The sequence below is a fragment of the Schistocerca cancellata genome, chromosome 6 (genome assembly GCF_023864275.1).
Source record: "Schistocerca cancellata isolate TAMUIC-IGC-003103 chromosome 6, iqSchCanc2.1, whole genome shotgun sequence".
Taxonomy (NCBI): Eukaryota; Metazoa; Arthropoda; class Insecta; order Orthoptera; family Acrididae; genus Schistocerca; species Schistocerca cancellata.
In genome coordinates this window covers 402659895-402684661 of record NC_064631.1, presented here as the reverse complement: position 1 = coordinate 402684661, position 24767 = coordinate 402659895, and the positions used below count along the sequence as shown (strand labels likewise).

At 44.4% G+C, this 24767-nt stretch overlaps 1 protein-coding gene across 1 annotated transcript in view; it reads right to left on the bottom strand.

The window, feature by feature from the left end:
• The window catches only part of LOC126191340 (cytochrome P450 6k1-like), a 64444-nt gene that overhangs the window by 1963 nt on the left and 37714 nt on the right, over positions 1-24767 (bottom strand). The window contains exon 4 of the mRNA XM_049932175.1: positions 18999-19250. Within this exon, the coding sequence (XP_049788132.1) occupies positions 18999-19250 (252 nt within the window). The remainder of the gene's footprint in view (positions 1-18998; positions 19251-24767) is intronic.

Sequence of the window (24767 nt, the reverse complement as noted above, 5' to 3'; positions counted from 1 at the left end):
GACGAAACATGGGTGCATTTTTTTGAACCCGAATCAAAGAGGCAGTCAATGGAGTGGCGTCACACAAGCTCGCCGAGGAAGAAAAAATTCAAAACTGTGCGATCAGCAGGGAAAGTTATGGCAACAGTTTTCTGGGATACAGAGGGTGTGATTCTGGTTGATTTTTTGGAGCAGGGATGCACAATAAATTCTGTTCAATACGTCACAACCCTCAACAAACTTAAAGCACGTCTTCAGCGAGTTCGCCCAACAAAATCAATGGCAGATGTTCTTCTTTTGCATGACAATGCAAGACCACACACCAGATGGGAAGTTTTGCCTCATCCCCCATACAGCCCTGACCTGGCACCATCAGACTTCCATCTGTTCGGGCCACTAAAAGAAGCTCATCGTGGGATTCATTTTGAAGATGAGGAGGCCGTCAAAACATCCGTGCGTCAATGGCTTAGGAAGCAGAGCTGTGATTTTTACCGTGCTGGGATACATGCCCTTGTTCAAAGATGGACCAAAACTGTAGAGATGGGCGGAGATTACATTGAAAAATGACAAAATGATCCTCAATGTTGTGGTTTTCAACCTATGTAATTGCATTTAAATTTCCTGACAATTAAACGTAGAAAAAAAAATAGGAGGCATTACTTTTTGACTGACCCTCGTAATTGGCGCGTTAGGTCGTCAAAATCCCGGAGATAGTTGGAGGGCGCTGCCTGTTGTGCTCCAAACGTTCTCAGTTGGAAAGAGATTCGACGACCTAGTCATATGGCACGACAACAAGGATGCCATTCCTCTTCATAACAGGACCCCTTTGGTACGTCGATGATATTCTAGGGTCCGTTTTGTTGTCCTACATGGAAAGCTATCTTGGGCTTATACTTCAGCAAGATAATGGCCGGCCGCACACAGGGAGAGTTTCTACTGCTTGCCTTCGTGCTTGCCGAACCCCACAGCGGCCAGCAAGGTCTTCAGATCTTTACCCATCTGAGAACGTTTGAAGCATAATGGGCAGGGCCGTCCAACTAGCTCGGGATTTTGACGTTCTGACGCGTCGATTGAGCAGAATTTGGCGCGATATCCCTCAGGAGCACTCCCAACAACTCTGTCAATCAGTGTCACGCCGAATAACTGCTTGCATGAGGGCCAGAGGTGGACCAACGCATTACTGACTTGCCCAATTTGTGAAGCTCTTTCCCTTGAATAAATAATCCAATCTTTCTGAAGTTGTAGTCATATGTCTGCCTGTAGATGTGCATCACATCTACTGATTTCCGTCCCATTCGGATAATTCCTTCGCGGTACGCATTTTTTTATTGTCCTAGAGTGTGTATTGGACCTCAGTTTCATTTTGAAAATTGACGAGTTGCTAATGGCTCGTGAACTATTGTTTGAAACAGTATAAAATTTTGGCGCAGTGGATATTTTTATATCATAATGAAAAAGTCATGTCATCAAAGGACGCCATTTTTTGACACTATAAAGCTGTTGGCTTCCCTCTCACATCGATGCAGCAGTCTATTTAGTGAGAAGCATGTCTTCTCATGGACCGCCTACAGCTTGACCATGAAGTCAGACACACCAGTACTGACCTAATGAGACGTTTTCGCTGCAGCGAAGGTCTTGCACAGAAGTATCTCTCTCTCTCTTTCTCTTCAGCCTTCCAAGTACACTCAGATGCATAATATATTTCTCAGACGTTTGTGTGTTTGTGTGTGTGTGAAAGAGAGAGAGAGAGAGAGAGAGAGAAAGAGAGAGAGAGAGAGATATGAATAACACCGATCTGCACAACTTACGTCAAGCTTAAACAGTCTTTCGAAATACTGTAGTATTGGCAATGTTTTTTTAACATGGCGCCATTTTTATGCAATTTAGATTAAGGTTATTCATTTTTCAGTATGAGAATACTCTAGTATTGGCAATATTTTTATTTGAATCTGGTTACATTTTTTTACACGACGGCTTTGCCGCAGTGGATACACCGGTTCCCGTCAGATCACCGAAGTTAAGCGCTGTCGGGCGTGGCTGGCACTTGGATGGGTGACCATCCGGCCGCCATGCGCTGTTGCCATTTTTTGGGGGTGCACTCAGGCTCGTGATGCCAATTGAGGAGCTACTCGACCGAACAGAAGCGGCTCCGGTCACAGAAAACCACCATAACGACCGGGAGAGCGGTGTGCTGACCACACGCCCCTCCTATCTGCATCCTCAGCTGAGGATGACACAGCGGTCGGATGGTCCCGATGGGCCACTTGTGGACTGAACATGGAGTGTAACATTTTACACAGTTCAGATGATGGTTAGGTGTTTCTTTAAAAAAATAATACAAACCATTTAAATTGAACATGTAATATAATACTGTTTGCATGTTTCATTAGTATTTTCTGCATTTCCCACCAGTATGCCGTCATTGAAAAAATCTCGCGGCTTGTGCCGTCATGATATGTCATAGATAAGGAATGAGACGTCACTGATAAGAGGGAGTGTGGCTTGTGACACATTCGTTTAAGGCGTTTAAGTGAAAAGTGGCGCCCATCTTGGAGTATCACATCAGTGGTATCACATAATTCAATACTGGGTTTAAGTGCAAAGTAAGACGTAGTACGTACCTATACTACTTTTGCGAACACGCATTTATTCAATATTATAAAACAGATCTTCTCTAAATTTAAAGTTACACTGTCCTTGGGCTCCTTAAATTTGAAGTTTGGTACCCAAGTGGAGACAATCACACTGAAATGTGGGCTGTCAGATACAGGTGCAAAGCTTACCGAAATCAGAGCTCACGCCACCGTGGACAGAAGTGCCAGTTCCTCATAGGGGGTTGCTGTTATGCGGATTTGGTTGAGAATTACGTCAGAAAATAGAAACTTAAAAAGTGCAGCATTGTCTGTAGTGCACCCACTTACGAAGGCAATTCAGCGTCCTTGGTCCCAGCCTCTCGGCCATGAAGACAATACCGAAGGCATTATCAGCGCAGAAAACGAACACACGAAGTAAAACAATAAACTGGTAGCCAAGATCGTAGGAATTCTTTTTATTCCATGGTATCATGCGATCTTGGCTACCAGTTTATTGTGTTACAAGCATCTAGATTGCTCCCACATGAGCACAATTTGCTCCCTACAAAACACACGAAGTATCATCTCATCTGTTAGCAGTCAAGTTCGTAGCTGCGACAGGCTACAGTTGTTTGCTTTATTCGCTCCATTTGCAGGTGAAAGGCTAGGGACAGCAGTCAGCGTAGACCTAACACCGACGACCTCTCTCGCCGAACCTCAGCTTCATTCTCTCCTTGTCCGTCAGAATGTCGGATTATATAGCCATCTTGGACCTTAGCCAAGTTCACATTCTTTTCTGTTTTGTATTTCTGAACGTTTAATTATGTGTTCAAAGTCCTCTACTCGTGGAGACAATCCTTAGCAGCCCAATGATCATACTGTAAGGAGAAATAGATTGCGGTGTTTCGGGATAGATTGCGGTATTTCGGGACATAGGGGGCCTCGTCCTTCTCAGGGGGCGTCCTGGCAGAGTTGTATCCCTCCGCCTCGGACCTTCAGAAAAAGGCTCCATTGTTTCCTCGACCTACTCTATCATATTGGTGATACCAGTATGGAGTTATAATAGACCTGTTAGGAAATTGATTAAATTAAAAATAATAATAATAACACTAAACATCACAAAATCTGAAGTTAAGGTATTAGAGCATATACTGTATTCGAACATTATGAAGTACCTCGAAGAAAACGAGCCCGCATCTCGTGGTCGTGCGGTAGCGTTCTCGCTTCCCGCGCCCGGGTTCCCGGGTTCGATTCCCGCCGGGGTCAGGGATTTTCTCTGCCTCGTGATGGCTGGGTGTTGTGTGCTGTCCTTAGGTTAGTTAGGTTTAAGTAGTTCTAAGTTCTAGGGGACTGATGACCATAGATGTTAAGTCCCATAGTGCTCAGAGCCATTTGAAGAAAACGATTTATTGACACATAGTCAGCACGGATTCAGAAAATATCGTTCTTGTGAAACACAACTAGCTCTATATACTCATGAAGTAATGAGTGCTATCGACAGGTGATGTCAAATTGATTCCATATTTTTAGATTTCCAGAAGGTTTCCCACACCGTTCCTCACAAGCGTCTTCTAACCAAGTTGCGTGAGTATGGAATATCGTCTCAGTTGTGCGACTGGATTCGTGATTTCCTTTCAGCAAGGTCACAGTTCGTAGTAACAGACGGAAAGTCATCGAGTAAAATAGAAGTAATATCCGGCGTTCCCCAAGGAAGTGTTATAGGCCCTCTGTTGTTCCTGATCTATATTAACGGCATAGGAGACAATCTAAATAGCCGTCTTGGATTGTTTGTAGATGATGCTGTCATTTACCGTCTTGTAAAGTCATCAGATGATCAAAACGAATTGCAAAATGATGCGAAAAATGGCAATTGACCCTGAATAAGGAAAAGTGTGAATTCATCCACATGAGCACTAAAAGAAATCCGCTAAATTTCGGTTACATCATAAATCACACAAATCTGAAGGCTGTGAATTCAACTAAATACTTAGGGATTACACTTACAAATAACCTAAATTGGAACGATCACATAGATAATATTGTGGGTAGAGCAGACCAAAGACTGCGATTCATTGCAGAACACTTAGAAGGTGCAACAGGTCTACCAAAGAGACTGCTTACATTACGCTTGTCCGCCCTATTCTGGAGTATTGCTGTGCGGTGTGGGATCCGCATCAGGTTGGACTGACGAATGACATCGGAAAAATACAAAGAAGGTCAGCTCATTTTGTATTATCGCGAAATAAGGGAGATAGTGTCACAGACATGATACGTGAATTAGAGTTGCAATCATTAAAACAAAGGCGTTTTTCGTTGCGACGGGATCTTCTCATGAAATTTCAATCACCAGTTTCCTCCTCCGATTGCGAAAACATGATCATCACGATAAAATAAGAGAAATCAGGGCTCGCACAGAAAAATTTAAGTGCTCGTTTTTCCCGCGTGCCGTTCGAGAGTGGAACGGTAGAGAGACAGCTTGAAACTGGTTCATTGAAGCCTCTTCCAGGCACTTTATTATGAATTGCAAAGTAATCACGTAGATGTAGATGTAGATGTAGATGTGTTATTGCTGCTAAAATGTTAGTTCATTACTTTCATCATTTGCTCTTCTTTGTCCAATCCAATGTATGTGAAATCTTATGGGACTTAACTGCTAAGGTCATCAGTCCCTAAGCTTACGCACTATTTAACCTAAATTATCCTAAGGAGAAACAAACACACACACACACACACACACACACACACACACACACACACATGCCCGAGCGAGGATTCTAACCTCCGCCGGGACCAGCCGCACAGTCCTTCTTTGTTCTTGGCGAATTTTATTCTCTATTCTTCCAGTTTCTAGAATTTTTATAATGTTTGCAAAGACAGATCGTGAATCCTTGGCACCATCTGCATACTCCTCAGCATATAACCACATCGCTGTTCTAATAGATTCGCGACATTCGCCATGAACGACATTCAATTTTTCGACTGTAGTGTACATTGTGCATGTCTCAGCGGCCTGAGAGCAAGTAATCTGGTTGCTAAAACAGCAGAAGACAGACTGACGGTCTTCAAGAGGCCAGGTAAACACAAGAATCATAGCTGAGTTACGTGTTAGCTTAGATTTGGTATAATACGACAGACGTTTGTGAAACGTCTTCTCCTAACGGCGGGACAGTGGTATGCGGCGCTTTTATCTTAATACTATATGATCAAGTCTCATACATGTTATGTCGTTGAAGTTCCATTAGAAGAAAACAAAGCTGATGCCGTAATTTGGCGACTATAAACGATAAAAATTGCACCTATCAGCCAAAAAATTCTGACCGCTGCTCACCGCGATGTTGGATGCCTCCTGATGGCGTTGCGGCCAGGTGACGCGGTAACAAAAGTGTGTAGGCGGAGCAGACACGAACGGGGGACTATCCTAAAGAAGATATGGGCTGCAAATGGGGAAATCCGTTGAGAGAAGCGACTTTGATAAATGATAGATTATTATTACGTGGAGCCTGTGAACGAGTATCTCGAAACAGACGATACTGGCTCTGAGCACTATGGGACTCAACTGCTGTGGTCATCAGTCCCCTAGAACTTAGAACTACTTAAACCTAACTAACCTAAAGACATCACATACACCCATGCCCGAGGCAGGATTCGAACCTGCGACCGTAGCAACAGCGCGGCTCCGGACTGGAGCGCCTAGAACCGCACGGCCACCGTGGCCGGGCAGACGATACTGTTAAAATATTCACGTGCTACTGTCGTGAGCATCTACGGAAAGAGGTAGAAGGACAATGAAACTACCACTAGGCGCCAAATAATTGGAAGTCCACGAGTCTTCTCAGAATGTGGGGATCTGAGGTTTGTTTGCTCTATAAAATAGGATACATTGTGATCTGTGGCATCTCTGCTGAAAGAGCACAATGCTGGTCACGGACAAGTGTTTCGGAACACACCGTTCATCGCACATAGTTGAGCATGGAGCTCAGCAGCAGATCACCCCTACGTGGTGACATGTGAATCCAACGACATCGCCTATTACGACTGCAATGGGCACGGAATCGTCTGGATTCGACCGTCGATCAACGGAAACATGTCGGCTCTTCAGGTGAATCACATTTTTACTACATTTGGTCGATGGTAGTCTCCACAAACGTCGTTATCGAGGAGAAGGGGGGCTCGAAACGTGAAGCGCGCCACGGACGCAGGCTGGTGGGAGCAGTATTTTGCTGAGGAAAATACACTCTTGCACTTGCATAGGATCTGTGGCAGTAATCGAAGACACGCTGACAGCTGCGAACCACCTGTATCCCTTCATCCGTGAAGCCTTCTCCAACAGCAATGTCGTCTTTCGGAGCCAGAATCGTGCTGCAGTGGTTTGAAGAGCATTATAAAGAATTGACATTGATTCGCCTGATGTTAATCCTATAGAACCCATATGGGTCGCTGTCGGGGGCCATCACCGCGTACGCAAATCAGTGGCCCGTTATTTTCGCGGATTACGTGACTTGTGCGTAGACATCTAGTGCCACATATCTCCACAAACTTACCAACAAACTGTCGGATCCCTAATACGCAGAATCAGTGATGTATTTCGTTCCAAAGACGGACAAACAAGATATTAAGCAAGTTGCCATAATGTTTTGGCTCATCAGTGTAGTTGCGAAAGTCAGGAAATTTGCAATGTTGTCCGTTATTACTTGGCGAAAAGCACAGCTCGACATATTGATTCACTCTGGATATGTCTGGGGTGGTCCGTCTTAGCTGCCCCGTATATTTGATTGCATCTGGTTATTTACTCCACACTTCCTAAGTTATTCTTCGCATTCTCAGATCATCCTTTCAAGGACACAATCGAACAGAATAGAGGATACATCGGTACATACATGAGACATTATTTGAAAAATGCTGTAGCAGTAAGACAGTCCTACTACCGATAAGGATGGAGATGACGATGTCAAGGACTGACATATAAAACGTCCGAAAACGACTTGTTGGTAGCAGTATACCTTCCCTGTAATTAGTTGACTTGGAAAACTCTTGAAGTACGAAACACAATATGACTCTTATTTGCGTTGCGTAATTCACCAAACACATAATGAGGATAAACACAGCAACAAGCCAGTAACTCAATGGGTTTTGGGGCCAAAGGTCATGCCACATGGCTCAATACCACAGATACAGTTTAACGTCCTCTCTACAGCTGCATGGTGACATTATTGGCAGAATTACAAAACTCTCTCTAAACACTCTAAATACCCCCACAGACCCTGGTGGGCCCATTGGTACTGAATGGCCGCCGACTTATCTTTCACCATTGGCGTCATTGGATGTGGTATGGAACTGCCTGAGGTCAGCACACTGCTCTCCTAGACACTGTCAGTTTTCGTGACCTGGAGCCACTAATACTCATTGAAGTAGCTCTTCAGTAGGTATCACGAGGTTGAGTGCACCCAGTTCCAATCTCTCCACCAAGGAAAAATCTCTGTCAGTACCAGAATCGCATGTGGATCCTTCGCATGGCAGTCAGGTGCTCTGACCATTCAGTTATGGAGATGGACTAATGGAATTCTACAGCTAAACTCGCTGAAGAGACGGATTAAATACTGTACGAATATGTGTGAAATATGTTAAATCCATCTGAAATACACACCGAGGTGGCAAAAGTCACGGGATACCAACTAACATTGTCCTGGTGTAGTGCGGTAACTCGACTTAGCATCGACTCAACAAGTCATTGGAAGTCACCTCAAAGAATATTGTGCCGCGTTGCCTCTGTAGCCAAGCATGCTTGCGAAAGTGCTGCTGGTGCAGGATTTTGTGCGCAAATGGATCTCTCGATTATGTCCAATAAATGTTCCATGGGATTCGTGTTGCGCGATCTGGGTGGCCAGATCATTCATTTGAACTGTACACAATGCTCTTTGAACCAAATGCGAACAATAGTGGCCCAATGATATGCCGCGTTGTGATCCATAAAAATTACATCATTGTTTGGAAACATTAAATGCATAACTGGCTGTTAATGGAATCCAAGTAGGCGAAAATAACCATTTCCAGTCAATGATCGGTTGAGTTGGACCAGAGGACTCAGTCCATTCCATGTAAACACATCCCACACCACTACGGAGCTTCCAGAGTATCTGTTGACGATTTGAGTCCATGGCTTCGGTGGGTTTGCAGCACACTCTAGCCCTATCTGCTCTTACCATCTGAAACAGGATTCGTCTGACCAGGCCACGGTTTTCCTGCTGTCTAGATTCCAACCGATATGGTCACAAGCCAAGAGAGGAGCAGAGGCGCTGCAGGCGATACTGTTAGCAAAGGCACTCGCGTCGGTTGTCTACTGCGATACCCCATTAACGCCAAATTTCGCCGCACTGTCCTAAGGGATACGTTCGTCGTACGTCCCACATTTATTTCTGTGATTATTTCACGTAGTGTTGCTCGTATTTTAGCAGTGGCAACTCTACGCAGACGCCGCTGCCCACAGTCGTTAAGTGAAGGACATCTGCCGGTGTGTTGTCCATGGTGAGAGGTAATGCCTGAAATTTGGTATTCTTGGCATACCGTTGACACTGTGGATTTAGCAATACTGAATTCGCTAACGATTTCCGAAATGGAATATCCATGTCCAACTACCATATCGCGTACCACTCCGTTAATTACCGTCGTGCGCCTATTATCACGTCAGAAACCTTTTCAAATGAATAATCTGAGTAGAAATGACAGTTCGGCCTATGCACTGCCCTTTACCACGTGTACCCGATACTAGCGCTATCTGTATTTGCGCATATCGCTATCCCATGGCTATTGTCACTTCGGTGTATGTGTGTCTGAAATAAACGGCCCAGTCACGTTAATGTGACCACCGCCTATGTTCAGCGTCAATATGCAACAGCCACTTAATGACGGCATGTGGCAGCACAAGCACTAGAGGGTATATAAAGTGTGTCGGGAGACGCGGAAAATAGTGCGGTAGTTTTTATAATGCGGAAACGGAGCGGATTATCTGGCGACCAAAAGCTGACGATCATAAGCCTTCAGGCCAAGGGTGGAAGCATTTCCGAAACGGCTAAGTCTGTAGACTGTTCGCATGCCTCCGTGGTTAAAATGTACCGTGCATGGGAAAATGGCGTTACCCAAAACTGGCGCCGAGGCAACTGTGGTGCACCATGGGACATAGATAACAAGGATGAACTAGGGCTGCGAAGATGCGTACAGGGGAACAGACATGCAACTGTTGAGCAACTGAACGTCCAAATGAACCAAGGGCCTAGCAACACTGTCTCCTCAACAACCGTCAAGCGAATGTTGCTGTATATGGGCCTCGACAACAGGCGCTTGGTTCGTGCATCCATGCTGACTGCTGTGCATCGGCGACGAAGGCTGAAATCTGCGCGTCAGTACCGCAATTGGACGTCCGCTGATTGGCGACAGGTGGACTTTTTACATGAATGAAGGTTTTATGTTTCATCGTTGTGAAACGTCTGAAAGCATACACCCGGCATACAGGTGGGAGTGTTATTGTTTCAAGAATGTTTTCGTGGCGTTCCCTGGGTGATTTCATCATTCTGGAAAACAGAATGGATCAAAAACAGTATGAATAGCTTGGTGAAGTAATAAAGAAGAACGGCCGTGACTGCGAAGCTAAGAAACTCCGGGCAAAGAAGGTGGAAAAGGCTTTTCGCTGAACTTAAGATATGAACAATAAGAGATATATTGCCTCTCAAGCATAATTACGGTACTGTTTTACTGTAAAAAACCTGAATATTTATATGAAGGCAAATGTGTCGATTTCAAAAAAGGCGGGAGAAATAGAAAATATGGAGCAGAAAGAACAGAAAATCCTAAAGAACTATGGAGTCAACAAAACAGAAAAATGAATACCAGAAGAGGAGTAACGAGGATCTGTACAGAAACACTGAACAAATACATGTAGCGATGAGAAAACGTAGAATGATGTTTTATGGCCATCTGGTTCCTGCGAATGAAAATAAGATATGCAAGAGAATTTTTAAAGACGTCAACTGGAGAAAAATCTCTGTAGTGCAAGTGACTGCATAGAATCAGAAGTGATATGAAAGAGTTGAAGAGTGAAGTAAATGAAATTATGAACAGATATCCGTTTCGAAAGGATCTTCAAGGTACCCATCTTCAGAGGAAACCAAAAAGGAAACTATAGTAAAGTCGTGAGAAGTTCGGAAACAACAGCACTATGTGTCGGTTAGGCCGTCAGTGAGCACCGCGAGTTCCTGCTGCTAATAAGGCGAGTGCAGCGTTCGTTTATTACATATTTTTATGAGCTTCAAACAGGAGCGAATTCAGTAATGGATAGAAACTGTGATTGCTGTGAGTTGTTGACCCTTCGCTCACAGCTCCAGGTAGTGTTGGCTTCTGTCACACAGCTTGAGGCTGCTGCCAAGTGGCATCGCTGTGAGGGGGTCAGATGCGAGGGACATCGAGCACGTCCCACGTGTCACCCAATCGGTCCACTGCTGTGGCCGCCCCGGGTACTGCCTGCACTGAGGCTGACCCCTCACCTGTGGTCGAGTGGGAGATCATTCCAAAGTCTGGCAGGCAGCGAAAGACTTTCTGAGGGGCCGATCGTAGGGCCTCCCCAGTTCGTTTGACGAACAAGTTTCGGGCGTTATCTGTGGCTGAGGAAGTCTCCAAGCCGCATGCAGTCGTCCAGACTGTTCCAAAGGAAGCTTCTCGGCCCACAAGGTCTGGGCATTCACAGAGAGTTTACCACTCTCATTAGGATCTGAGACAGCTATGCCCTTTATCACTGTCGCTCAGCCAGATGCAGTCGCCTGTCCTGTTTCAGAGGAAACTCTCAGCCAGCAAGATCTGGCCAATCACAGAGGCTGGGTTTATTGATAGTTGGGAGCTCCAACGTTAGGCGCGTAATAGGGCCCCTTAGGAACATAGCTGCCTAGTAGGGAAAGGAAGCCAGTGTGCACTTCGTGTGCATACCGAGAGGAGTCATTCCAGATGTGGAAAGGGTGCTTCCAGATGCCATGAAGAGTACAGAATGCAGCCAACTGCAGGTGGTGCCCGATGTCGGTGCCAATGACGTGTGTCGCTTTGGATCAGAGGAGATTCTCTCTGGTTTCGGGCGACTAGCAGAAATGGTAAAGATTGCCAGGTTTCCCGAAACTCCTTCACCAAAGAAAGCGATGTAAATATTCCTGAATTCCAATCAAGAACAACTGCCAAGATGAGAAACATAAGAGTAGATATCCTCGGTGTAGCAAAGCAGCTCAAATCACTTAATAAAGGCAAGGCCTCCAGTCAAGATTGTGTACCAGTCAGGTTCCTTTCAGAGTTTGCTGATACAATAGCTCCATGTTTAGCAGTTATATACAACCGCTCGCTCAAGGAAAGTTTCGTACCTAAAAACTGGAAAATTGCTCAAGTCACACTAATACCCAAAAAGGTTAATAGGAGTAATCCGCTGAATTACAGGTCCATATCACTAACGTCGATTTGCAGTAGAGTTTTGGAACATATACTATGTTCGAAGATTATGAACTACCTCGAAGAAAACGATTTATTAACACATAGTCAGCACGGATTCAGAAAACTTCATTCTTGTAAAACGCAACATCTCTTTATACTCATGAAGTAAAGAGTGCTATCGACAGGGGATATCAATTGATTCCATATTTTTAGATTTCCAGAAAGCTTTCAACATCTTCCACAAAAGCGTCCTCTAACCAAACTGTGTGCGCATGGAATATCCCCTCAGTTTTGCGACTGGGTTCGTGATTTTCTGTCAGCCAGGTCACAGTTCGTAGTAATAGACGGAAAGTGATCGAGTAAAACAGAAGTAATATCCGGCGTTCCCCAAGGAAGTGTTACAGGCCCTCTATTGTTCCTGATCTATATTAACGATATAGGAGACAATCTGAGTAGCCGCCTTAGATTGTTTGTAGATGATACTGTCATTTACCGTCTTGTAAAGTCATCAGATGACCAAAACGAATTGCAAAATGATTTAGGTAAGATATCTGTATGGTGCGAAAAGTGGCAGTTCACCATGAATAAAGGAAAGTGTGACTTTATTCACATGAGTACTAAAAGAATTCAGCTAAATTTCGATTACGCGATAAATTACACAAAACTGCAGGCTGTAAATTCTACAAAATACTTAGGGATTACAATTACAAATAACCTAAATTGGACTGATCATGTAGATTATGTTGTGGGCAGAGCAAACCAAAGACTGCGCGCGATTCATTGGCAGAACACTTAGAAGGTGCAACAGGTCTATTAAAGAGACTGCTTACAACACGCTTGTCCGCCCTATTCTGGTGTATTGCTGTGCGGTGTGGGATCCGCAGCACGTGGGTGCTGACGGATGACATCGAAAAAGTACAAAGAAGGGCAGCTCGTTTTGTATTATCGCGAAATAGGGGAGATAGTATCACAGACATGTTACGTGAATTGGAGTGGCAATCATTAAAACAAAGGCGTTTTTCGTTGTGACGGGATCTTCTCATGAAATTTCAATCACCAGTTTCCTCCTCCGATTGCGAAAACATGATCATCACGATAAATTAAGAGAAATCAAGGTTCGCACAGAAAAATTTAAGTGCTCGTTTTTCCCGCTCGCCGTTCGAGAGTGGAACGGTAGATAGACAGCTTGAAGGTGGTTCATTCAACCCTCTTCCAGTCACTTTATTGTGAATAGCAGAGTAATCCCGTTGAAGAAGATGATAGGAACAAAAATTATTGGAAAACTTGGAAGTTAAATCAGAAGTAGGTACTTATGTAATTCGTAGTAGGCCGAAATCGAGTAAGAAAATAACTGTTAGATTACATAGTACTAAGGTATGCTGCTCTGGAATGTATAATCCTAGCGGTAAGTCTATAAGCAATATCGGATCCAATTATATGAGGGGTGTTCAGTGAGTGACCCAACACATTTTTTGTCTCGGTCAGTTTGAGTTGAAAAAATGCGGAATTTGCTGTGGGAGATCGTGGAGTATTCCTGCTTCAGCCCCTACAGTTTCATAGAATTCCTGGAGGTGGAGACACAATACGTTGCCTTCAACATGGCGTCTGTAACGGAGGTGCGTTCCAAGCAGAGAGCTGTCACTGAGTTTCTTTTGTTGGGAAACCACAGCATCGGAAATATTAATAGGTGCCTGCAGACTGTCTATAGAGACCTGGCAGGGAACAAAAGCACGGTGAGTCGTCTGGCGAGGTGTTTGTCATCATCACAAGAAAGTTGGGTAAATATGTCCAATCTTCCGCGTGCCGACAGGTCGCACACAGCTCTGAGTCCTGCAATTTGAACGTGCGGACACACTCATTCGAGGTGACCGACGGATCGCCATCGAACACCTCCCTGCGCAACTGGACGTCGCTATTGGTAGTGCTGACACACTCGTCGATCAGTTGAGGTATGCAAAGCTGTGTGTGCCTGCTGAGTTCCCTACCGCCGAACAGGGCAACGGACGACCAACTTTGCAGAATTGCATGTGCTCTATGAGGTTGATCGTGATAGTTTTTGTCGGACATCGTCACAGCCGACGAAACATGGGTTCGCTACTTCGAACCTGAAACAAAAGGGCAATCCATGGGGTGGCACCACCTCTTCCCCGAAGAAAAAGTTCAAAGCCGCACTCTCAGCCGGTAAAGACATGGTGTCGGTCTTCTGGGACGCTGAAGGAAATCATTCTGTCTGATGTCCTCCCTCATGGTGCAACGATCAAATCTGAAGTGTATTGTGCTACCGGCGGGAAATCGAAGAAACGACTGCAGCTTGTCTGTCACCACAAAAACGCAAATGAACTTCTCCTTCTCCATGACAAGGCGAGGCCTCACGCTAGTCTGCACACCAGAGAGGAGCTAACAAATCTGCATTGGACTATTCTTCCACATTCACCCTACAACACGTATCTCGCACCTTCCGACTTCCATCTGTTTGGCCCTATGAAGTACGCACTCCGCGGAAAGCAGTACGTGGATGACGCCGAGGTTGTTAGTGCATCTATAGTAGTATTAGCGGCTTCATTCTGGAACATATCCCAGTTGAGCAAGCGGGTTTCAGGCCACAGAGAAGTTTCTACAACCAGGTACAGGCTCTAACAACTTTAATAGAGGCTGGTTTCCAAGGAAACGTGCAGACATTTGACGCGTTCGTAGACCTAACCGCGGCATACGACGCAGTCTGGAGAGAAGAGATGATACACAACTTACTAAAAAAAAAACCTATGCCTAAAAACTGTAACTCTCATCAACACCATGATAAACAATATATATTTCGGTGTTGGGAGAAAATGTGAGCAAGGAGAGGAAATTATGTAATGGTCAACCGCAGGGATCCATCTTAGCCACTCTATTATTCAACCTATGTATCTCCGATCTCCCCAATACCAGGTCAACAAAATTCTGCTAGCAGACAATATCGCTCTTGCTTGTAGAGCCAAGGATCATGGACGAGCGGAGACAATTCTCACAGAAGATCTAACCGTTATGAGTGCCTATTTTAGAAAGTGGCGATTTAAACCGAATACAAGTAAAACTGAAGTATGTACATTCCACACGACAGACAAAAAAGGTAATGCGGAGTTCAGAGTGAAACTTAATAGAAACACTTTTTGCCATAACAAGTACCCTAAGTACCTTGGTGTCATCCTTGACTGCACCCTTTCATATAGAAAACATCTCGAAAACACTGGTGCCAACATTAAAACTCGTATCAATATTATTCAAAAATTGTGTGGATTGATATGGGTAGCTTCAGTAGGCACCTTGCGCACATCATCGATTCCGTTGGTCTGCTCAGCAGCCAAGTATTATGACCCAGTGTCGCTAAACAGCTGCCACACCAACTGGATCGTCGTCCTGTTGAACCAAACTGGGGCAATCCGACCATCACCGACTTATTGGCTTCCTCTGCTGAATAACATGTATCCACTCACAATCCGTAGAAGCGAGACCTTGCTTAAGAAATACCGCAAGCTACAGGAGAACCTACAGGAAGACATACCAAGTTTACGACGAAATAGACTCCGTTCAAGAAACCCACCATTACGACAAGCAGAACAGCTACATTCCAGTAATACCAAGATGAGAGACCTGTGGGACCACAGATGTCAACTAACTGAAAATTCCCAAGGCAGTGTTATAGGCCCTTTGCTTTTCGGTATCTATATAAACGATTTGGGAGACAATCTGAGCAGCCGTCTACCGTTGTTTGCAGATGACGCTGTCGTTTATCGACTAATAAAGTCTTCAGAAGATGAAAACAAACTGCAAAACGATTTAGAAAAGATATCTGAATGCGGCGAAAAGTGGTAGTTGACCCTAAATAACGAAAAGTGTGAGGTCATCCGCATGAGTGCAGAAAGGAACTCATTAAACTTCCGTTACACGATAAATCAGTCTAATATGAAAGTCGTAAATTGAACTAAATACCTAGGTATTACAATTACGAACAACTTAAATTGGAAGAAACACATAGAAAATGTTGTGGGGAAGGCTAACCAAAGACTGTAAACAAACCTACTAAGGAGACTGCCTACACTACGCTTGTCCGTCCTCTTTTAGAATACAGCTGCGCGGTGTGGGATTCTTACCAGATAGGACTGACGGAGTACATCGCAAAAGTCCAAAGAAAGGCAGCACGTTCTGTATTATCGCGAAATATGGGAGAGAGTGTCACAGAAACGATACAGGATTTGGGCTGGATGTCATTAAAAGAAAGGCGTTTTTCGTTGCGACTGAATCTTCTCACGAAATTCCAGTCACCAACTTTCTCCTCCGAATTCGAAAATATTTTGTTGACACCGACCTACATGGGAGGAACGATCACCACGATAAAATAAGGGAAATCAGAGCTCGTACGGAAAGACATAGGTGTTCATTCTTTCCGCGCGCTATACGAGATTGGAATAATAGAGAATTGTGAAGGTGGTAAGATGAACCCTCTGCCAGGCACTTAAATGTGATTTGCAGAGCATCCATGTAGACGTAGATGTAGATGTAGCTTGAGTGGTTCCAAAAGTATAACTGTGATACTATGGTACAGACCTCGACAGAAAACGGTAGGTCGAATTGAACAGATATGCCACTAGGCATAGCCGAGTGCGGAGACTCTCTTTACAAATGGGGTGCTACAGAGTCTCCGGTTTGTGGCTGTGGGGCTCCGAACGAGACAATCAAGCACATTACAGATGAATGCCCCTTGTATTCCTACCAGGGGTGTTGGAGCGCCCTCGTGAAAGCTGATGATACGGCTCTTATACGGATTAGGAACCTATATATTGACATTTAGTTAGTTTTATATGTAGCTTTCATTTTCTTGTTATATGTAGTATTACTGATTTCATATATCTGTAATTTTAAACTGCAAGGTCGTCGCACTGAACGTAGATTATGTTGCAAAACGGGATTTTGTAACCAAAAGAGTGGGGAATAACTTGGTGTATTGGAATCCTGTATAAAACCAACCTACTTTCAGAAAAAAAGTGTTGTATTAATTACTCAACGCCCCTCGTACTGTGGCTGAGCTGGTGCGTTGCTGGCGCCAGTTTCCATGGATTTTCTTCTCATCGTTGAGTTGACTTAGATGGTTATTTGTCTTCTTCACATCTTTGGCGGCGGGGGATTTTAACTGCAATACGCGCGCTCTGTTGGTGGCTGGTGTGCGGGTATGCGCGGTGTGAAGCGGAGTGACGTGGGACTGTGTTTGTATGCAGCACGGCTAGAGGCCGAGTGGGCATGACGAAGGAGCGTGTCCAGCCGCTATTGTGAGTTTGACCGTTACAATGCAAATCTTCTGGCCATGGTGATGGGGATTTCCTCAAGGCTGGGAGGACAAGTTCCGTCGAGTTGGTTACAAGTTACACAGGCCGAACGAATTGGAGTCGTCGAGTTGCTTCGGTGGGTGGTGTTCATATCAACTAAAAACTCCAGTGTACTAAAAACCGTTTGGAATTGTTCCATTAGCTTATCATTGAAATTGGTATTGTCACTTGATAACTTGACGGCGGTTAAGGAAGTGTAACGACGCCCACCAAATAGACAGGAAGCATGGCTAAACACGTAGCTACAAGTGTAACGAAGATCTGCGTAAGTCTGTGTTTGGCGTTCCAAGCTGCGCTGAAATATTTTTCCTATTCTACCTGTTATGTCATTATTTTAGTCTGGCCTTTAAATGTGCGCCGAGATTATTCATGCTATTCTTTTATGCCATTATTTTAGTGATGGTTTTAAGGGAATGGCTAACCAGATTTTAAGAGCCTTGACTGCGCAAGTAAGTCACGGAGGTTAATTCTCTTGGTTTCATTTGTGGAGTATATCGTCGCAAGATATTGATAACTAGTTGTGCAGTTAGGATTGTGTATCTCATGCCTCAGAATATTGTCTGCCGCTGGTGTGTTTTGTGTTGCAGATAACTGGCATGCTTGACGCGAGCAAACTGGGATCGGACTACCACGGTGGCAGAGTGATATTTAAGGCCCTGCCCCCTCCTACGTCTCAGGTTTTGTTGCAGCTGTCCTGTAATTCGATCCTTTCGGTAGAGAGTTATGGTTTCTGAGACTCAATCGCAGTGCACAGTTAAGTACCTTTTTATTTAATTTCCTGTCCCGTGGATTTCTTGTTTTGGTTAAAATCTTTTGGGGTGCTCGAATCCATCACTAATTCTCATGTAGAGTGGAAGTGGCCCCTGTTAAGTTTCTCTTGGAAAGATCTTCTCCTTATAGTCATGTCCTAAAATCATACGAAAGTGGTATATGCAAGCAGTGTTGTTCTAATTAATCTGAAGTTGGCCGAGTAAACTTTAAAAATTTTGGGGCTTGTTGAGCTCAGAACTTTGGTGTGAGTTAGTCATGTTAGTCATATTTTATGGATCAGGATTTTATGAACATTGTATTAGTTAATGAAGAGTTGGCTAAGTAAACCTTAAAATTTTGGTGTTTGTTGAACTCAGAATTTTTTATTGTGATAATTATGTAGTCATATTTTACGAGCATGTTTTTATGTATATTGTGTTTGAATTATGAAGAGTTGGCCAAAGAAGCCGTAAAACATTATTGTCTGTTGAATTCCGAACTTGGATGAGCTAAAAGACAGATAAGAGTTTCCATGTAAGTGATGAAGTAGGATTGGTTCATTTGTCAGTCATGTTGAATTAATTATGGATCCATGGACAGGGTTTTAATTAATGCAAGTGGTTGAAAAAAAAAACTATGTGTGGAAGTTATCTTAAAAGATTTTGGTGTTCTATAAGACAAGCTTTGTTGTAATTATGGTTACTCTGAATGTATTACGAGCAATGTATTTGTAATAAAGAAGTGTGTGGCAGCTACAACTGATTTCGATTGTAATTTCGGTGTGTCCAAAGGTACGACTCCACAGTGGCTACTATCATTTGTAACTAGTGTATTCCGAAATAGAAGACGTTTCGTGTCAGAAGAAGGGTCTTCAGCTTACCGAAGCAAGCCCGTGGCCCTGCGCCGAAAGGCAGGTAGACGTAGGGATGGCGGCGCCTGCGGACGTCTTCGCGGAAGCGGTCGGGGTCGAAGCGGTCTGGGTCTGGGAAGTAGGCGGGGTCGCGGTGCAGCCCCAGCACGGAGACCAGCACCAGCGTGCCGCGCGGCAGCGTCGCCGAGAAGCCCGGCACCCGGAACTCGCCGTTGGTCACGCGCGTCACCGTCTCCACGGGCGGGTACTTCCGCAGCGTCTCTGGGGAACAGGCAGTTCACCAGTAAAGGCCTCGTCATTGAGGCCTACAATAATAAATGTTGGCATAAGGCTGACACTTTTTCCATTTCATGCAGGGGTTGGCACTACTCCGTGTCGATAAGTCGCTGAATGGCTTTGTTATACCCTCTCTGGCGGAAGGTGTATTATCTGCCGTCCCTGAGAGGCGAAAATGGGAAAGAGCAGTGTGAGCTGGGTGAATTTATAGATTTTGGAGGGACGGCCGATTGTAGCGAAGTTTGCTCCGAGCCCAGCGACGATAGAGGACGTGACTTTGCATGGGGGCTTAATTATTAAAAATGAATGCAATAATTTTAGTAGCTGTGTGTCCGGTTGCGAAGTCTCGCAACGGGTGGGCCCTGACTAGTATTAGTACGCAATCTGACTGCATAAAATAACAATAAAGAATGAAGGGAAATTTCCGTTAACACAATTGATTAATTAAGTCCCCAGCAACTATAAAAGCTACGAAACAACGAAGCACAAGTGTAACTGTTCTGTGTGTGGAAGTGTGATTCAACGTACACGTATCTGGCACGGTTCTTCCTCAATACGACTAGATATTTTAAACACCATTAACAATGAACTAATTGAAAAACCAGAAATACTATAATTGCACATAGAAACCAGAATTACAGTGTAATACGTAATCACGAGCCCGATGCTTTGTTGACTGAACCTGTGACCAAGAGGCATCGTTATGTAGGAAATTTGAAATAAAAAAATTTTTGTTACCTCCATATATATTGATGAAAAATACACTGTGATCATTGCAACATCTTCCATATATACATTACACCAACCGAAGAGCATCAACTCTCTCGGCCAGCAGAAGAACAACTGCACACGACATGCTCTCAACTAGTACAGCTCTCGACATCCTCTCAACAAGCACTGCCCACGGCAACCTCTGAACTACTACTGCCAGTGAAGGCGGCTGAATAATACTCTTTGGCGCAATCTCTGGCACTGTGGCTCAGTGTAGCCACCTTTCAACTTCTGATATTTTTAAAAATGTCCGGAATCCGATACATCGATATTTAAAAAGATATCATTATCTGCTCTCACTATATCGAGGTTCAAATGGTTGAAATGGCCATTAGCACTATGGGACTTATCATCTGAGGTCATCAGTCCCCTACACGTAGAACTACTTAAACCTAACTAACCTAAGGACATCACACACCTCCATGCCCGAGGCAGGACTCGAACCTGCGACCGTAGTAGCGGCACGGTTCCGGACTGAAGCACTTAGAACCGCTCGGCCACAATATATCGAGGAAATGTATCGACAAATCGACGAAAAAAATATCGACGTACCTGCCTATTGGGGTGTATTTTTCCCTCTTCTCCTGCTGATGTATATTTTGTAGGCTTTGTGGTCGGTCTTATACCAGCACTAGCGGGAAGTTGCTTCTCTGGCCGATATAACTGGGCAATATTTTGCCGACCCTAATACACCGCCAGATGAAAGTAGTATTACGTTTATCCACTCTTCTTAGAGTAGTTGTTTGGTGGCCCGGATCCTTCCGTGCCACCTCCCTGTCGATCTAACTGCGGTGAAGATTCCTGGAATGCTTCCGCAAGTTCTCTCTACTGCGCTACTAAATAAATAGCCACACTTCTCACAAATAGGAGTATAAATTTACCCAACATTTTCACTATTTCTTTTAACAACATAACAAACAATTGCTACGGTAATACCACTTGAGCTGTAGTTGTGTCCGGCTCTTCGAAAAGCGCGCCAGGCGGAGTGCTTTGGCTTCGCGTCTAGTGTTTGCGGTGGCGCTTTCGGTTTAGCGCGCTGTTTGGATCGCTACCGGTCTTTGGCGGATCAAGTGTACGGTCACGAGACGATCGAGGAGGATGTACTGGCCGGTGACCGAGAGAGGTGGTGGCGCGAGCGGGGCCCTGTTATTGGGGATCGTCAACTGCTCGCCACGTTCTTTGCCCGACCTCTTGGCTGTCAGAGGCTAAATATGCCTTACCCGCATGAAGCTTAGAAGCCGTGGTGCAGGAGGTCAGCGCATGGGACCGTATGTCTTCTTATCAGCCATTGAAACCACTGGCAGCGGTTGGCTCTGACGAGCATTTGGAAGTGCAACGTGTCCTCAGCGCTGTTGTGGAGTGTGAGAAGTTGAGTACTGTTTTATATATAAAGGGGTTTTTTGAGTTCTAGTGAGGTGTATGAGTTTCTTCACCAATAGTTTTCTTGGAATCTTTCCACCACAGTTTTCGTTTGCCTGTCCGTGGGAATGTGGTAATTGCTTCTTGGTCAGGCCGTTTCGTTCACACGTCGATTGGGTGATTTAGGGTCGGTGTCGCGTGTCTCTGTGGTTCGGAGTCTTGCTACATCTTCTAGTTTTGGGTAACTCGGGGAAGTGGTGGCTTGTAATAGAAGTTTTTGGGCTGATCTGATGTGGCCCTGTAGACCACCAATAACTATCCCGCCTGTTGTGATTTAGGCCCCTTTACACATGTTACTCCGTCACCGAGCTAAGGAAATTTTTTTTGGGAACTGCCTTTAATGTGAAGGTTTGTGTGCTGGCTTATTCACATTTACCTTGTAAGAACTGACAACTGTAATATAAGTTATTTAACTGGCGAGAGACAACTATTTTAGCTTTAGTACAAACTAGCTACTCCAAGGTGATTTTTTAAAGCAATTGTTCTCTTATAGATATAACAAGTTTAAAATCTTACTATTGGGAAGTTGTTAACGTCATACCTTGCAATATCCTTTACACAGAGAAAATTTGCCAGCTATTTAAAAGAGTATTTTTTAATTGTTGTCTTATATATATATATATATATATATATATATATATATATATATATATATATATATATATATATTTTACTACTGGGAAGTTGTTAACGTCATACCTGGCATCTCCTTTTCATAAAGAAAATTTGTTAGCTATTCGAAATTGTTTTTGAAATTTTTTTTAAATGCCAGACTTAAAAAATTTATTATTGGGAAAGCCTTTTAAAATAAAAAGATAACCTTAGCAGTGTGTGATATTTCACCAGCACCTCCTGGCCCCGACTTCCACGATAACGTTTTTGGAATAATATGTGTACTTGAGTTGTTGTTAGTGAACCGCCCTAATTGACGGTTCAGCACTCTCTTGAGTACATTCAAAAACGTCCGTACATGCGTCCTTTAGGACCTGAGAGAGCAAACAAAGCACAGATAAAAAACTACTGCTGTTCAGTAGTTCATGTTGTTCATTACGCTCTTGTTGGTGCTTCGTTTACTTCATGGCTCTGGTATTCAGGAACTTGCTGCACCATGGCCCAAATGACTCCCAAGCGACCAGTGGTTGCAATACCATTTTTACTGGTCCCCTTCTCGCCGGCTCCACCACTGCTCCACATTCACTGCATACAAGAAAGAAAAACACACAGTTCTCCTTTCCCACTACATTTATCCTTATTCAACTTACTCACGAGCATCTCTTGTCGACGGCTTCCCAATGGTATGTTCGGATGTTTACAAATATCCCAAAACACTACAATATATAAATATCGGCTGCACATTATAAATACACTGAAGAGCCAAAAAAACTGGTACACCTGCCTAATATCGTGTAGGGCCCCCGCGAGCACGCAGAAGTGCCACAACACGACGTGGCATGGACTCGACTAATGTCTGAAGTAGCGCTGGAGGAAATTGACACCATGAATCCTGCAGGCAGTCTATAAATCCGAAAGAATACGAGGGAGTGGAGATCTCTTCTGAACAGCACGTTGCAAGGCATCCCAGATATGCTCAATAATGTTCATCTCTGGGTAGTTAGGTGGCCTGCGGAAGTGTTTAAACTCATAAGAGTGTTCCTGGAGCCACTCTGTAGCAATTCTGGATGTGTGGCGTGTCTCATTGTCCTGCTGGAATTGCCGATGTCCGTCAGAATGCACAAAGGACATGAATGGATGCAGGTGATCAGACAGCATGCTTACGCATGTGTCACCTGTCAGAGTCGTATGTAGACGTATCAGGGGTCCCATACCACTCCAGCTGCACACACCCCACACCATTACAGAGCCTTCACCAGCTTGAACACTCCCCCGCTGACATGACATGCAGCGTCTATGGATTCATGAGGCTGTCTGCATAACTATACACAACCATTCGCTCGATGGAATTTGAAACAGACTCGTCCGACGAGGCTTCCAGTCATCAACAGTCCAATGTCAGTGATGACGTGCCTAGGCGAGGCGTAAAGCTTAGTGTCGTGCACTCGTCAAGGGTACACGAGAGGACCTTCGGCTCGGAAAGCCCATATCGATGATGTTTTGTTGAATGTTCCGCACGCTGACACTTGTGGACGGCCCAGCATTGAAATCTGCAACAATTTGCGGAAGGGTTGCACTTCTGTCACGCTGAACGATACTCTTCAGTCGTCGTTGGTCCCGTTCTTGCAGGATCTTTCTCCGGCCGCAGCGATGTGGGAGATTTGATGTTTTACTGGATTCCTGATATTCACGGTACACTTGCACTTGTGAAATGGTCGTACGGGAAAATCCCCATTTCATCGCTACCTCGGAGATGCTGTGTCCCATCGCTCGTGGGCCGTCTATAACACCTCGTTCAAACTCATTTAAATCTTGATAACCTGCTATTTTAGCAGCAGTAACCGACTTAACAATTGCGCCAGACACTTGTCTCATATAGACGTTGCCGACCGCAGCGCGATATTCTGCCTATTTACATATCTCTGTATTTGAATACGCCTGCCTATACCAGTTTTTATAGCGCCTGAGAGTATAGTGCTGGTTTTAGAGCTGTGTATTTGATATTGATTTATTATTAGATATTCGGGGACATCAACAAGCTCGCAGCCTGCCTATCCCCCTTACAGCTAGAATTGAAAGGAAAACGATGCAGTTTCACGGTTGACGGTAACCTCTTTGCTAACAATGGTAACTGAATGTCAGTGGCACAATAAAAGGTCCCCCATTCGGTCCCGTCACATACCGCATTTGTCCACAACACCTATGTCCACTTCCCTGTTTTTTCATTTCCGCCAACGCCAGCGACCTAGCAACTGTAGTGTCAAAATTACGTGGTGAAGCTAAAGGCTGCAATTTCTGTTGGCAGCGCCGAACGCCGATTACGTCAACATCTGCCCTCATATTTGTACGTCTCCGCCCACTACAAAGACCAATCTTGTCATTTAAATTCTTGTTGAACATTTTTAGCAACAATTTTTGGAGACGCAGATGTGAAGAAATAGTACACTAGTTGCGTTAATTTTTTTTTTTTTTTTGTAACGCAACTCGTGTGATATTTATTCACATCGGAAATCTTATTCCACTCACACCACCACTCCTCCCCCCCTCCCCCCCCAGTGTAATCTGACTTTTCCTTTTGTGCCACATATACATGCTGCTCACAGGCAAAGAGAAAGATTAGCCCAAAAAGTAATAAGAGTCCTTCACACAGTGGAAGTAAAATTATGTTATACTACAATTTTAAACAACAACTTCAAATAT